The 16,758-nt window shown below is 40.9% G+C and overlaps 1 protein-coding gene across 1 annotated transcript in view; it reads right to left on the reverse strand.

Annotated features, from left to right (window-relative positions):
• npdc1b (neural proliferation, differentiation and control, 1b) overlaps positions 1 to 16,758 on the reverse strand; it is a 32,377-nt gene that overhangs the window by 13,166 nt on the left and 2,453 nt on the right. The window contains exon 2 of the mRNA XM_030418425.1: positions 1,331 to 1,498. Coding sequence (XP_030274285.1) covers positions 1,331 to 1,498 — 168 coding nt within the window. The remainder of the gene's footprint in view (positions 1 to 1,330; positions 1,499 to 16,758) is intronic.

Genomic DNA, 16,758 nt, shown 5'->3' on the forward strand with positions numbered 1-16,758 from the left:
TCAAAAAAGTGCATTTTCAGGATCCGTGTGGACGGTCGGCCAAAACGATGCAATACATGTGCGTTTTCGCAAAAGAGCGTTCTCGTCTGGACGGCCCCTCAGAGACATGGCAGAGTGGAGGGTCTAGCTGGCACACACACACAATCACAGTATAGTTTGATGGTGTCACAGTTGTGTTCTGTGGTCACATTAACACTTTAATTTATTTCCACGGTCCATTGACTTTTAGACATAATCAAAGAGGACCTCCATGGTTTTTACACACCAGAGCCCCTAGAACTGAAGGTCAACCTCCTTTCATGCATCTGCACACTGGCGGTGGTTCTAAAAACACAGTCATGGGGAGAACTATTCATCCTGCCTACGTGAATAACAGTTATACAACAAGTAGTTCCGACCAAGCAATATGATTGGTCAACAAGAAATTTAGAATGTGCTCAAATCAGCATGACAGATGAAGATGTAGAAGAACCAAAAGACAAAAAAAGAAAGATTTGTGCCTATGTTACATGAAGAGCTCAATCAACTGGAATTGTCCAGGAATGAACAGAATACGTCCCGATCAACGTCTTGGGCTGTCAGATGTTTTCAGGAGTATCTGAATAGCACTAAACAGGATGTAGATTTGGATCATCGTAATCAACATCTTTGTTATAACTTGGGCGATAAAAATAAGCATTTTCTGTTTATCTGTGCAGTATTGATATAGTTTGGGAAATTTGCGATAAAACATGAACGTCAGCTCAGAGTTCATCATCTGGGACTAGAACATCCTTTCTGTTGCTAGGTCGTTACTAAGGGTTGGATTATTTGCTGGAGTGGTAAACTACGTTCCATTACACATATGAGTCTACTGACGTGACTGATTTTGTTTCAGTTATTAGTCAGACCCCATGTGTTTCCATGGAAACGTGACGCACACTCACAAAAACCTTTAAAATTTGAGAGCAAATTGTCCATCAACATGGATATATTTTGATTATACATTTTATGTTTGTTGGTATTAGTTGTATAATCACAATATTACCCTCGAGGGTGTGCTTTAACGTCATTTGAGCACTTCAGTGCTGCTTGCGGACCTTGACTGCATCACTGTCGTGCTCAAATGATGTTAAAGCACACCCTCGAGGGCAGTATTGCTTATTTCTGTTACTCCTACCCTTCTCTGTGATCACTCATTTCAAACAAGGTCCCAAGTCTATACTAGTCCTGTGTGCATAGGAATTATGTTGTGTGTTTGTAATGTGAAGGACTCTAGTGTTTGTCTTGTAATTAAAAGAGCAGAAAAGGTGAAGTGGTACGGGTCAGGAGTATGAAGCCTACCACTTACCTTTACTGGCCTGAGCAGATTGAGGAGCTTGCCTCCTCTTGACCATACAGTGGCCATGGGAGTTCTCCACTAGAGGGCGCAGACAGGGGCCGCAATGCGAGCTTCCCGGCTGGCAGAAGTGTCGTCCTGCCCGGGCACAGTCTAAACTCCGAGGGCACAGATGAGATCCTGTCAAGACAGACATAACACACAATTACTTTTCACAGAGTTTTGAAATTAAACTGCTCAGATGTTTATTATCAATTCAACAATCCAAATTCTTATTTTACAAAAAACAACAGAAACAAAACAAAATTTGAAAAAAATATAAAATGTTTGTTCTTTCTTTTTTGCTTCTCTTCTTTTTCTCTTCTTCTTGCTTCTACACTGTTTGTATGTATCCATTTTACTTTTGGAAATATTAAGCTTTAATTGCAAAATGTTTCCCATTCATCCTTTTAAATTTTGTTTTGCTACTATTGCTGCATATGTTAAGCTAGAGAAACTGTTCAACAATCAAAATGTTCAGCTTTTTAAGCTCATTCAGCTTTGCACTTTCAGCTTTTGAAAAATTCTGCATTTTCTGCAAAATTTTGCCCATTTATTCTCTTGGGGAATTTTTATTTTATATTTTGGCCATAACCATTACACCTTTCAAAACTCGCAAGAGTTTGGGGGTGTTTTTCTTTGCAATTACAAATATTCCCATTCATTCTTATGGGAAAATTTCCAACTTTGGTTCTGCTACTGCTTCAGCAGTGTAATGCAATGCATTATTGTTTCATGCATTTCTGGCAAGTATTTCCCAGTACACTCAGCAGCTTCAGCTGTCAGCATTCACACTTAATTTGCAAAATGTTTTTGCGAAATGCAAATGTTTCTAGTTCATTCTGTTGTAGCACTGAAACATTTGCTGAGCAGGGCAGCTGTACACATGTAAGTCTTGCCATGAAGTGGGACATTTTGCAGTCTCTTTGCCGATCTTCTAAGACCAGCGATGTAGGTGAGATACAGCTACCTAAAGTGACAGTGCTATACTTAAGAGACCCTTGTCATGCACCACACTGACAAACTGCAGTGCACAATTAATATAAGTACACCTGCTTCCCTTGCAACTGAACATACTCTAGTTTTGGATACAGGCTCTGCAGTATCGAATTTGCCACACCACAACTACACTCAATATTTCAGTGACACACCACTAGACCCACCTACTCATCAGCTAGTGACCTACACACGCAGAAGAATCCCTGTGCTTGGCTGCCTACATACCACAATGAGAAGAGGGGATTTAACAGCCTCAGCCACATTCTTCATTGTGAATAAAGGCACACTACTCCTGGGGAGAAATCTCATGGCTGCCTTAAAAATCTGCATTAAAGGCAATACTGTTATATCGCCACTATCATTCTACTTCACCTGCTCCTGTGTTGACCACAAACTCTGCATGTGCTTCCTGCATGCCTGTGCACAGAACTTTGTGCATAAGGGGAAAATTGACCCTACTGTTGAACCAGTGCACCAGAAACTGCAATGTCTACCTTTTGACATCAGGGCTTTGGGCTCAGCAGAATTGGACCGCCTGCTGAAAGCTGGCATTATTCAAAGAAAAGATGCTTCACCCTGGGTTTCCCCTTTTTTGATCACAGGCTGGAAAACTGGTGGAAAACGGATGTGCACCTACATCCGTGAACCAAATAAGAAAAACATCTGCTGATGTGAGTTGTCCAAAAATGTTCTTTTTAGCAAACTGTGTACACAAACAATGTTCTCAATGCTCGTGTTCATGTGTAGAGACCCTGGTGATACTACAAGCAAAGTTTCATGTTGTGTCGAGCCCTCTTAGTGTTTAAAATTAGCCATTTTGATTCTATCGTAAGAGTGCCCCTGCACTGAGAAAAAGAGCTTGACCCGAAAAGGAAACTACGGTTAATCTTAAAAGCGTAATTATGCTGGCAAACTGCCATTCAACAGTCAAAGCCATGGTCTGGGACCGTGATGAACTGGCTACAAGTATACCGCACAACACCACATGCTGCAACTTCCACCTCACCATATGAACTTCTCTATGGTCAGAAAATGCGTACCAAACTGGACATTCTTCCCCTGCCATCTGCCATGTCTTCACTCTGCGCTTCTGCTCGTCTTGCAGTCCAGAGACATCAGAACAAGATGCAGCGCTCCGCTGATGCTAAGCGTGGCACACAAGCACCTTCTTTTCTTTCAGAGTTCAGCAAGATGGCGACTGTAATGTATGTTGGGAAACTGCGCAGTAATTGAGAAATATGTTCCATCATAAGTTGTTGAAGTAAACAGCACTTTTTCATGAATCCAGCATTTCATCTTTGTTGAGTCTACACCACAAATGGAAAATCTACAGCACCTTGTTTAATATTGCTACATTTCCCTTTTTAAAGGTTGACCTGTAGCCAATGCAAAGTTCAATGCAGAGTTCAATGCAGAGTTCAACAAAAGAAGGATAATATTATATGTCCTGATTCCTGCCAAAGCAGCACACAAGTACCTCTCAGCTCCACGTACATCTGTAAACACTGAACACCTCTGCTGCTTTTCTCTGCTGCAGCACGTTGTCGATGAAAAGAGAACTAGGACCTTATGCAACAGAGCAGAAATGCTTCTCTTTGTCAAAAAAACCTGCCACTAATGAAGCAGGCCTAGACTTTAGTGTGAGATAGAAACATCATGTACAAGTACATTTACTTTGAAAGCATTAAGTTGGAAAATGTGCAAAGACTAATGTGTTTGTTATAAATACTGTCAAGATATAGTTAGAAGTATAGTTAGTTATATTTATTTATCCTTGAGTTAAAATTGACTTGAATGTTAAACAGGTTTTGCACTTCGACACTACTGTCTGTTTGGCAAGTTTCACTAGTCATAAAACCATCTCTGGATATTTAGTTTTATGATCCTCAGTTTTGGATATATGATGTGTTTTTCAATATGTACAAACTATTATATCATGGAATCTATACAGATCACACCGACATCAGTAAATATTGTTTTGATGTTAATTTCTATATTTAATGAAGAAGCATTTGTGTTAAATTATCTTCAGGGACAATTAGAGGTGCATCATCTCTAACAGAGCAAATACACGCTGTATTAAAAACTTTTTCTGATACTGAAGACCTTATTTTTGAGAGACACTAAGACATAGTTGCTTTTTTTTGAAGGTCAAGGATGATAGCCAAGCCTCATTACAGCGCATCTTGGGGAAAATGCCAGCAGAAAATGTCCCTTTCCCTTGAGAACAGATGAGAGTGGGCAGCCTGACCTCGCCTGGGCCGCTGCTGTCATGTTGTTTTGTTGCGGGTGGAGGGCAGGTGTAATGTATGACAGTGTATGAGGGGGAGAGGATTTTCCTGAAGGCGAACTGTCAGGCAGTATATATATAAAAAAAAAAAACCTCATTAAAGAGTAAGTGGTGAAGAGGGGGAGTCTCAAGGCTAAAGTCATCACAATATGGTTTAGCACTCTTTTATTACTCCCCACTGCTGTATCAGGTCATTGAGCCCTACAGCTTTGGAGCTACAGATAATTAGGACAGAGAAGAATGGACAGGCAGATTTCTGCTATTACAAACTGAAACTGTGGAATAGTCTGCTCTTGAAAAACTAACCGACATGCAACTTCTGTAAATTCTTGTCCTTTTTGGAAACATGTTTACCCCTTGTCTGCAGTCTTTAGGCAAGGAATACTGTAAGCCTGGGCTAACTGCACCCTGGTTCTAACTTTGCTGAGGTTAGCTGAGACTAACAGTATACTTGCTCCAGTCCACACAAAGGAACGTTGAAGCATTTTCAACCTGGGTTTTCAACATGATGATCTCATGTCTGTGTGAATGCTGAAGTGCCATCAAGCACACATATGAGGGTTCATATAGTCCTAAACATCATAAGACTAACCTTTAAAATCATGCCATTAAGTACTTTGATGTTGTAATTACATACTCACTGAACTGCTTTGATTTTTAACCACCATGTTTTTTTCAGTCTTAAATGGTGTATTTGGACTATTTCTACATGTGTAGTATGTGTTTAAATGTTTAACATATACAATGAAAATAGTTCACACAATACTTAGAAGTATACAATTAAATAAAGCACAAAAGACTTCTGCCAGTGAATAAGTGAATAAAATGTGTTTAATGGGTTAAGTGGGTTTAACCTCCATTGCAATCCCTCAATACTTTCACTGAGAAGCCCAGCATTGCTGCATATGCTTCCCCACAGGGAGTATCTGTTGCACTTGTTGTTGTGGCGCGACAATGCATCCATTTACTTCTCACACTGTTTCCTTTGTTACCACAAGCCATCTGAGCCCTACCCCAGTGTACAGAGAAGAAAAGAGCTGGACTCTCTGGAAGTACTCCCCATGCCAAAGGGAAAATAATTACACCCAGCTATCGATATTAACCCCTTTAGCTTCTTCATCAGAATAACTCTCCTCTTCATTACAGGAACCTAGACACTGGTTGCCACGACAACTGCCATGGCAACTGAGGAGGTGTGACATCATCAGGGGGTGAGTCATCATACAGATATACAAGTCAAGGATGGAAGGTTTGTATCAGGCTGGTGTGTCAAGAAGAAAAAGGCAGAGATGACAAATGTGTGGAGGAAATGATCAGTGTTTTCATGTCAGGCTGTTATTGATTACTCAAACTGTAAACACTGCAAACAGGTCAAGTGCAAATTTCTTTATTATTATGGAAGACTTCAACTCTTCCATAATATGCGACTAAAACAACCTCTCATTTGCAGAGTGCACAGCTATTTAAATTGTTTTGATCAGGTTTAATTTATTTTTGCACAATAAATTAGGCATTTGTGAAATATTCAAAACCTTACTCACTAATTTGTAACAATAATGGAGGTGCATGTGATTATGTACTGGTTCTTGCTGCACTACTATAAATGTCATGTTTGAGGCAGCTAAACAAATGTACATGCCATTCATACACACAGTGGCCTGCCCTTGGAGACTACAACAGCAGTGAATAATCTATGCAAAACATTACAACTAGATGGTGGACAGCTGAAGCACTGGTACTGTTTCTCTCAGCCGCAGTATACTGTAGACCAGAGTCATCCTGTGTGCCTGAGATGAAATAGCTGAATTCAGAACATAAAGAGCTGAAACTTAATGATTCATAAAGGCGCCTGTAAGAGTAATGAAAGAATACACTACTGCAGCACTAACCTGGACCCAGTGATATTAAAGACAGTAAAATGAAAGAGTAGCATTTGCAAAAAATCTCCAATATGAGAAAATGAGAAAACAGTCAGGTAGGAAAAAAAGGTATGTTTACATGGGAACACATCTAGTGCGCAAAACTCTCTTTCATAAACTCAGACTGGTCAAACCCTATTTGGACATTTTGTTTCTACAGCATAGAAAATCCCGTTATTGTATACAGTCACTGTCAACGTGCCAACGTGGACAAACAGAAGTCTGCTGCACCTGCTGCACACAGTTCAACTGCACTGCTTTGAATAAATCCACATTCAAATAAAACTGAGTGCAGAGCAGCTTTATCGAGGCAGAAAGGTTGTAAAGTACATTAAAGCATGCATTATATCAGACATTCTGACAGTGACATTCCCACAGTGTCAAATACACTTTCCTCTAAAGCCATAGGTTCCTGGCAACCTTTGTCCTGTGTCTGATCAAAAAAAGGAAACATGTTCATTCTCTTGTTTCTCTTCCATTCCATCTGAAGGCTGTACTAAATGTTGTGTCCTTAATGTTCTGGAGAGGTTTTGGCAGAGGCAGGCATTTTATCCATGTCTCATTTTTGACTCCTGCCTCCATGGGCAGCCCTGTAGGCAGGACTGTTGATTTATAAATATCCAATATTACATTAAAGCAGAACATCAGAGTGATACATCAGTTGTTCACGAGGTTAAGACTGAAGCATGAAAGGTGTCAATCATAGTGACAAACAGAATTATAATGTGATTTTGCAGTGCTACCAGGGATGCAAACTGGCTGGAATAAACTTGGTACAACTAGGGGGGCTGCAGGTGCCCCGGATGAAGATTTAGCCATTAAATACAATCTGGTCTACTCTGAAGAGAAAATAAATATTATTATATAATATTATTACCAACATTGTGTCAGCAGGTCAAGTACAACAGACATACAGAAAATGCACAAAAGATCACTTCCCCCCTTCAGCCTGCACAAGACAAAACAAGACCACACCAAGTACACTTGAGAATCATCTCATAAAGGTTGATTTTTATATTGACTATCATAACACTTTCTGTTGTTAGTAAGGAAATGGTAAGCAGCAAATCACACTCTCCTAATTCTTTTGTTCTGAAAATTACATTATAAGCAACACAAAACATCTTAATATCTAGCATTACCTGCATTACTGTCATGTTTGAAATGACCTACACTGAGACAGAGTTTAGGTGTGAACTCAAAGATTTATTAAAAATAGAAAACTGTTTTCCATGGCAAACAGCAATCCATCACTCAGAGAGATTACACTGAAAGCATCAAAGCACACAAGAGTGTCCATCCACCCATCACTGACTGCACTGGGTATACTTCATATATGTTACATGGTAGGCTTCTCATACTGATGACATGTTATGAGAGAAAGTGACTGAATATATATAGATAGTTCATAATCAAAACCAGTGGTAATACTAAAACTGATTCTGGGGATTTTAAAAAACAGTCAATGAAGCATTTAATCTAGAATGAACGCAGTACACGGTGGACTCACAATCACATTATGTCTGACAGCTCAATACAGCTAGCTAGTCAGCCAGGAGCCAGGAAACACCTAACACATTGGGAGATTTTACCTTCTACACTGTGTCATCTTAGAAAGTGACTGTGCAGGAGATATCGATGACCAGTGCAAACTGAACAATGCCATCATATTATAACTGTAAACATTTTCCATCATGATCATCCAGGTCATGGTAAATCTAAGTGCTGTATCTTAGGCAACTGGACTGGTTTCATTGTTCATCATAATCAACAAGTTCTAGATGCTACAGTTCTCATGAACTGTACTGCGTTGATTGAACAGAATTAGAATTCCATTTGAGTCATTCTACCTAAACACAAGCACCCAACATGAAAAAAACGGTGTTTCTGGCACATTAACTTATTTGTAGTGGTCAATATCAACATTGGGCGCCACATATTGATTTTCTGTTTTTGGAGCTGCACGTCCCGTTCTCACTCACTCAAGACAGCACACCCATCAGTGAACAACATGATGTATAATACAGTGGATGGTGGTGGTTTTCAGTCCACCAGTAAAACCAACGAAGAAGAGGACTATTTAAAGCAGTTGGCTTGACCGTAACTTCCTCTACAAAGAGCGCCAGGTCTTCAAGCCATTTGTTGTCGTGGCAAAGCAGTGTAACTACATTGTCATCTGATGCACTGGGGACTTTTTCCCAAAAGCTAACATTGTGAAAGACACGTCTGACAAGCAGTAATTCTGATTCTGTGGGAAACACTGAAAACAGTACAGGTATGATCCTACAGTTACACAACAACGTGCTGCCATCGCAATGGTCATCTCTCCGCCCGATCCACACTATACAAGGGTTCCCCGTCCCAGGGGTTCAAGTTCCTGTCCTTCTTGATGGTCCTACACAACTGGGGGGAGCAAGCTGTATTTGCTTCTGTCTGTCTTTTTCATGCAGCTGGGCAAGTCCCACCAGGGCATCCACTTTTTTAACCCCAAATTTTTATGCTCAAATCCCTGAGCATCAACCTGAAATAAGTTTTCTTCTTCCTTTTTTGGTAACACAAAAAAATCATATAAAAACTATACTAACAAAACTAACAAATCTATACTGATAGTGAAAATGTGGTTAATATTTGTCATGTCTTCGGACATATTCTTTCTTAAATTTTACAACGTTCAACAAAAGGGAGGTCCCCTCTTCCTGCAAATTTTGCAGTCCACTTGGAAATGACATGACTGACAAACAGCTGGTTTGTTTTTCACCAACCAACTGTGTTGATTAAACAAATATGCACATTGAAAAGTTGTTATTTCTGTAAGCAAACTCACAATAACATGAGAATAACATGTCAGTCTCATCCACACTTATAGCCATTTTCGTAGCACGTTGTCTGGGAAGATGATGAATTCTTAATCCCGCCTATCCCCCTCTGGTCAATAGTTTTTTATTTGGAATTCAGACCAAATATGTGAAAAAAAATGTGTACTTTTCATTTTTTCAGACTTGTTGCGTCTGTTTGACCATCACAAGCTTATTTTTTGTCCGTGTCGTGCATCTTCATCAGACTCTGACATCAGTCTTTTATTAAAAAAAGCTGGTGGTATGAATCTCTGTGCTCCAACACATCTTGGACATTGTTCCTTGAGTTTTTCCCTGTACTGAAAACACCAGACATGCTTCCAGCTCTATGTGAAGCAGTTGAGGTGTACTCAACCTTTATCTTTGCTGCCTTACACTAGGTCTGGGTGAGCCAAGGAAAGACACAATTCATTTGCAAGAAATTCAATAACACTGTTTTCTATTCCAGATTCATATCCTGTGAGACTAAGCAGTCCCATCCATCTGTGGCTTAAAGTGAAACTCTCGCCAAAAAGCAACCAAAGCTTTATTTGTGATTGAATATGAGTCAAACCTTCGTGTAAAAGCATAATTATGATGAAAGAGGCGCTTTTAAGATTTACCGTAGTTTCGTTTTCGGGCAAGCTAATTTTTAATGGGGTACAGGGGCACTCTGACGCTAGCATCAAAATCTCTATTTTTAAAACACTAAGAAGGCTCGACACAACATGAAACTTTGCTCGTAGTATCACCAGGGTCTCTACACATGAACATGAGCATTGAGAACATTGTTTGTGTACACAGAGTTTACTAAAAAGAAGGTTTTTGGACAACTCACCTTAGCAGCCGTCATGGCAGACAAAAAGTGTCAATCCCCGAGTGCGACCTAACAGGAAGGCTTGAGGAGTGGTCCACCATTACTTTCCTGCCTGTTAGGTCGCACTCGAGGATCGACACTTGCTTTTACACGAAGGTTTGACTCATAAAATTACAAATAAAGCAGAAGTTGCTTTTTGGCGAGAGTTTCACTTTAAAGTTGAGGTTCACTGTAAGTCTAAAAATAGATGACTACAAGTCAATTCAGAAGCATACACAGGAACCCTATTAAAGCATCTAGCAGAACACTGATCACATCTTTTTAAATAACACCTCACTGTGTGTCAGTGGATGGTTATGATGAAGTATGCAGAATGTCTAATTTAGAACCTGTGTTGTTGCATTGCTCCAGACAAACTGATTTGTGGGCAGTCACTTCTTTGATGTCTCTGCTGTGCTGAGGTGAAGCGAAGTATCAGGCAGACACTGAATGCAGGGACTAGCTCTCACTCACATCACTCCACAGCACTGACATCCAGGGAGACCAGGATATTCACTGGCTAACTAATTGTACATTTGGTGCCCAAGTATTCTCTCCCAAGCTGTCACTACTATGTAGACGTGTCCCTACCCACCGTGTATGATGTGGTCACCACACATATTCATCCTGTGATTGATGACAAAATCCAGGCGTTACTCAAGTGAGTATGATGGGTTTGACGGAAAAAGATACTGGTATCAGTATCAGTTGAAAAACATCCATATCATGCATCCCTCACAGTTGCTTTCATACAAGTACAGTTTGAAGTGTGATACATTTTAAATAGTCAAACAAAAGGGTCATGAAAATATGATTGACTTTCCAGCTCTCAAACAAGTGTCCACAATGTATGGCCGGGCTAAACACCAGGTACTGATATCGTTTCCTGAAGCATTCCCACCAGAATCTGCTCCAATACTCTATGCTTATAGGTGAGATGTGCAAAGAGAGAGAGAGATAGTCACACTGGTGGGTGTGCTGATAATGACTATGGGATTCAGTTTTAAGGTCATCTGGTGTTTAGGGTTAAGATTAGGCTAACCCTAACCCCTAACCCTACATAACAATCAGAAACAGCTAATTCATCAATTTAATGGTGCCACACAAAATCTAAAAAATCTGAGCCAAGTTGTAGCCCACTGGGCATCTCACTGAATACATGGCAACATTATATGTCACAGCACAGCTGTCTCGATTGTGTCTGGCTGAGCTTCACCTGTTCTTTTCAAAATGACACACTTTTATATGCCATATATTATGTAATGAGAATCTCTTACTGTGCATGAGTTTCAAAAATGTATAAGATAATGAACTGATGCTTTTAACTCTGGAATTGTATTGTACTGTAGCAAGCCAATGCTAGATGCTACAGGACTGAACTGAAAGATGATAATTATTCATGTCTCCACGAAACACAGTACCTGCAGGTAATCCAGGGTTGTCTAGCTTGATTTTTCTGCTGAGTCTGTTTTCCCCGCAATAATTTTTCAGGCTAAAACTGTATGGAATTAGATTTGTGCCAAAAGAAACAAACAAAACGTCTAAAATGTCAAACAAAAACAGGAATTTGAAAGAACATAATACTCATTTAAAAAATAAAACTTAGAACTTGCAATCAAATCATTTGTCAAATAGTGTAAAATATTGGTCTTTTACTCTTCTAATAATGCATTATTTTGTTTACGGTTCCCTCTGCTGGTCTCTCTCCACTCAGACTTTTGCGCTGACTCTCAGCTTTGCGGTCTCTCTGCAGTTCTGTCTCGTTTGCGCTCCCTGACTTTTTGTTTGCAGTTTTGGCACAAACCTCTCGGGTAGGCGGGCCTTTTCAGCAGAGCGTCCCCATTGGCTAATTAAATTTTGACTGACACAGTTCAGTACCTATGTGTAGGTAGCAAGCGCGCTAAACGAGCCTGGCTTTAAAACGGAGAGAAGAAGAAGACGACGACGACAATGAAGAACAACAGTAACAACCCACAACAAGAAAAACTAATGAAGTGTAAGTAGTTATGACATACATATATTGTTCTTCATTGTCGTTGTTGTCGTCGTCGTCTTCTTCTTCTTCTCTCCATTTTAAAGCCGGGGTCACTTAGCGCGCTAGCTATCTACACATAGGTACTGAGCTGTGTCAGTCAACAACTAATTAGCCAATGGGGACACTCTGCTGAAAAGGCCCGCCCATCTGAGAGGTTTGTGCCAAAACTGCAAACAGAGAGCGCAAACGAGACAGAGCTGCAGAGAGACCGCAAAGCTGAGAGTCAGCACAAAAGTCTGAGCAGAGAGAGACCAGCAGAGGGAACCGTAAACAACATAATGCATTATTAGAAGAGTAAAAGACCAATATTTTACACTATTTGACAAATGATTTGATTGCAAGTTCTAAGTTTTATTTTTTAAATGAGTATTATGTTCTCTCAAAGTCCTGTTTTTGTTTGACATTTAAGACGTTTTGTTTGTTTCTTTTGGCACAAATCTAATTCCATAAAACTGCAGCCTTTTTACATTATGTGAATAATTTAGCCTAAAACCACCAAGTAACTCACCAAATTTGTGGCTGCTGGGAACACATTTTCCTGCCTTGTCCCTATGCACCTTACACAGGTACACATACAATACAATGTGGTCAACTCTGGGCAGAGACCCATACTTCATCCAAGTTTGGTGGAAATCCGTTCAGTAGTTGTTTGTGCAACCCTACTGACAACCCAACCAACCAGCCACCCCTGTGGAGGTACCAAGCCTGAGCTTGGGAACTATTGTTCAATATTATTCCCTGAATAACTTAGAATTATTTTCCATACATAAAAGTCTAGAAAGTTCGTCAGTCACCTGGGACAGGTTTCCAGCAGGTGTCCGAAGAATTTAGCATGTGAGCCAGCAGCCAGAGAGAATGACTGTCTTCATGCTGAGGGAGGCAGTCAGCCTTGTGTGAACAGCATCATGATATTTAATGCTGCCACAGTAGTCCCAATAAGAATATCAGTGGTCTCCCAAGTGGTATCATGGCTCCTGTGCTTGTCCCTGCCAGATGGACAGATGGACGGACAGGGTAACACACATGCTGTCTGAGTTCAGAGCAGCATGGGGCTTAGTGTCAGTCACAGCTTTATGGATGACCTCACATGATGAAAGAGAATCACTGCTAATAGGTGAGACATGTGCAAACAGAGAGAGAGATAGTCACACTGGTGGGTGTGCTGATAATGACTGTTGGATTCAGTATTAAGGTCATCTGGTGGTAGTTGTCTCTACATCCATGGGTACATAACAAACAGAAACAGCTAATTCATCAAACTTTTAATGGTGCCACTTTGCCAAAATCTAATCAAATCCGAGCCAAGTTGCAGCCCACTGGGCATCTCACTGAATACATGGCAACATTATACCTCACAGTGCAGCTGTCTTGATTGTGTTTGACTGAGCTTCACCTGTTCTCCTCTTCTATGCCATGTATTATTCACTGACAAACTCTTATGCAGCTATCTGTGCGTCATTTTAACAAATTATAAAATAATGAACTGAAGCTCTTGCCTCTGATATTGTTTTGTACTGTAGCAGGCCAATTCTACGCAGGATTTAACTGAAAAGTGATTATTATTCATTTTGGTTAATTAGCATTGGTGCATGGGTACTTCAGGTGAATGAGCTGTATTAAATCATCGGTAGGAACCCTACTGACTCAGTACAACTAAATACAAGGCAGACTGAGGCAGACTGACACACACACACACACACACCTGAGTTACTTTGATTTTTGGATAAAAATGACGTGTGATCAAGGTACTATGATGGGATTTATGATAATTTACACATTTCACATTTACACAGAATAATATGAAGTTATTCTACTCACACATCCTTGCATCTAGGAATGTGTGGTGTAGTGTCAGATGTGTATGTGTGTGTGGGGTGTGCGCGTGTGTGGAGGGGGGGATTAAATGAATATTTAATTCTATTTTTAGCCAAAAGTCATCCATGAAAAGGCTCTCTGTTGAGCAGAACATGCTGATGTTATTGAAACCATGCAGAGCAGCAGTACAGAGCGTCCATGAGTCTGCAGCAGCAGCAGCAGCGGCAGCAGCAGCAGCAGCAGCAGCAGCATCCTTCACACAACACAGGTCCTAATCAGGTTATGTGTGGTTTAATAGCTGAGTGGAAGCCTGGTGTCTGCTCATCAGGGACTGCAGCTAAGACAGAGGTCCAGACCGACAACTCCCCAACCCAAAATGAGACTGAATGTGGTGAATTTTAAAAAAGCTTGTTCCTTTGCATGGTGTTCAGGGACCAATAATTCTCCATGTTCCACCATCGTATTGCAGGTACCTCATCAGAGATTATGTATGAGGCCAGATTATATTGGAACAAGTTTGTGTGAATATATTCACAAATGTATTTACATGCAAAAGCCTTCCCTAGACCAAGGGGCTGGAAGCTTCCCAGGCTTGTAAAACTGCCAGGAACTGAAACTTCACGTCCTGTGTTCCTGGTACTTTTCTGTGCTGCTTTCAAATTCCAGTGATATCTTTAATCTCCTCACTGACCACAATCTTACTTGTCATAGGAAAATATGATACTATTCGATATTATAGATATTATTACCTCCGCCAAAGAACATGTGCTTTCCCACTGAACAGATTTCCATGAAGGATGAGTCTCAGCTCAGAGGAGACCCCATTAACTACTGGTGTGGATCCAGATAAAGGGAAAAATCCAAGAATTTGTCTTTAACATTGTGAGATAGGATGTCTTCAATGACATTTTCAATGATTTCTCAAGGATGCTGTATCTGGACCAGGGTCCCCTTAGGGCCTCCTCGTGGCACATTGCCCATTTATGTTTCACAAACCACATATATCTATATTCTGTCATTAAACTGCCTTCTGATTACTTTTTTGTTTTTGTTGTTAATATTCTCTGTGTTGTGTGTCCTCTTCCACATTGATGGTGTAGAGGAGTTTGTGGCAGTGCCTTGGCCTGCTTAGTTTTCCTCCTGGATTCATTTTTTTTTTCTTTACCCTAATTGTTGAACTGTACAGATCATAGATTCACCTGTAATTGGTGAGTTTGGGCAATATAAATGTAACTGACTTAAGAAATGGCTTCTTATGCTGTGGTGGGACACCATGAAGGAAAGTACATCACAATATGATGATGAGACAGCATGCTAAATAAAATGACAAAGAAAAAGAGAGAGAGCTCTTCACTTCTGACAACAGGAATGTGTTTGTGAAGACAACCAGAGCACAGCCAACACCTCTGCTGATAATGGAGGCTGTGACACCATCTTCCCCTCTGACACAGCCTGAAAACATTTCCCTGCCACTGAATCATCCATTTCCCACCTCATAGCCCAGTGTTATTAGTGTGGCATGGTCTCCCAGCACATGTCACTGGTGGAGCAGCCTGGACACACTGGGGACACAATATGGACACACAGGCACTACTGCTTCCCAGTGAAAATGTGTGTAAACACAGCTCATTTAAAAAGCTACCACTCCTAGACTCTTTAGGACTCAAGTATGTCTTAAAGTATTTCATCATTTCCATCCTCCATCATTACCAGTGTTGGATGGAAAGTAATCACATTACGTTTTTCAGTAACGAGTAGTGTAAGGCATTACTGTTCTGAATGTAGTAATCACAATACAGTTCGCCAAGCTCGTTGCTTACGTTACACTGTTAGTCGCACGCATCACACACACAACGGGCTGGGGGGAGGGGGGGCAGTGGCCGTCAATAATGGAACAGTGATTGGTTGGCGTTTGGCACGAGGTATCTTTCACCATCACCGATTGGTTAGTCGCCACCAGCAAGGGGAGATGGGATAACAATGGCAGCATCAACAACACGTGCAGAACATGCTGCTGCATGCGACTTGCCTGAGGGTTAGAAGCAAAGCCGAATAATGGCGTGTGACGCAATGACGCAATCAAACAACGTGCAGCGACGCGGTGACGCGGTGACCCGGCGCCTTCGTTAAAATGTCGGCAGTGTGGAGATATTTTAAAGTGTTGGAGAGCGAGAAAAGAATTGCAGTTTGTAACAAGGGTTCAACCAAACTATCTCGAGGGGTTGTCTCTGCAAAGACCTTTAGCACTACTGCTTTAATTTGTCATTTAAAAGCCAAACACCCTGAACAGCATGTTGAGTACGAGAGAGAGACGGCTGCAGCAGCTAAAAGGAAAGCTTGTCACAGCACGCCCACTCCGTCCGTGCCCGACGTCTTTAAAAAAGATGAAAAAGTTCGCGAAGGACAGTGCCAAAGCAAACGGAATCACAAAGAAGGTAATGGAGTTCATGGCTTTGGATGATCAACCGTTTAGTGTTGTGGAGGACATCGGCTTTCGGAGGCTTGTGGAGCACATTGAGCCCCGGTACACGATACCGAGCAGACGGTATTTCTCAGATGTGTGCTTACCGGAGATGTATGACAGTGTTGCAACTCGCATCCACAAGCTCTTGGTTAAAGATAATGATGTTGACCTCAGCTTCACGACTGACAT

Source organism: Sparus aurata, chromosome 5 (genome assembly GCF_900880675.1).
Source record: "Sparus aurata chromosome 5, fSpaAur1.1, whole genome shotgun sequence".
In the NCBI taxonomy this organism is placed as follows: Eukaryota; Metazoa; Chordata; class Actinopteri; order Spariformes; family Sparidae; genus Sparus; species Sparus aurata.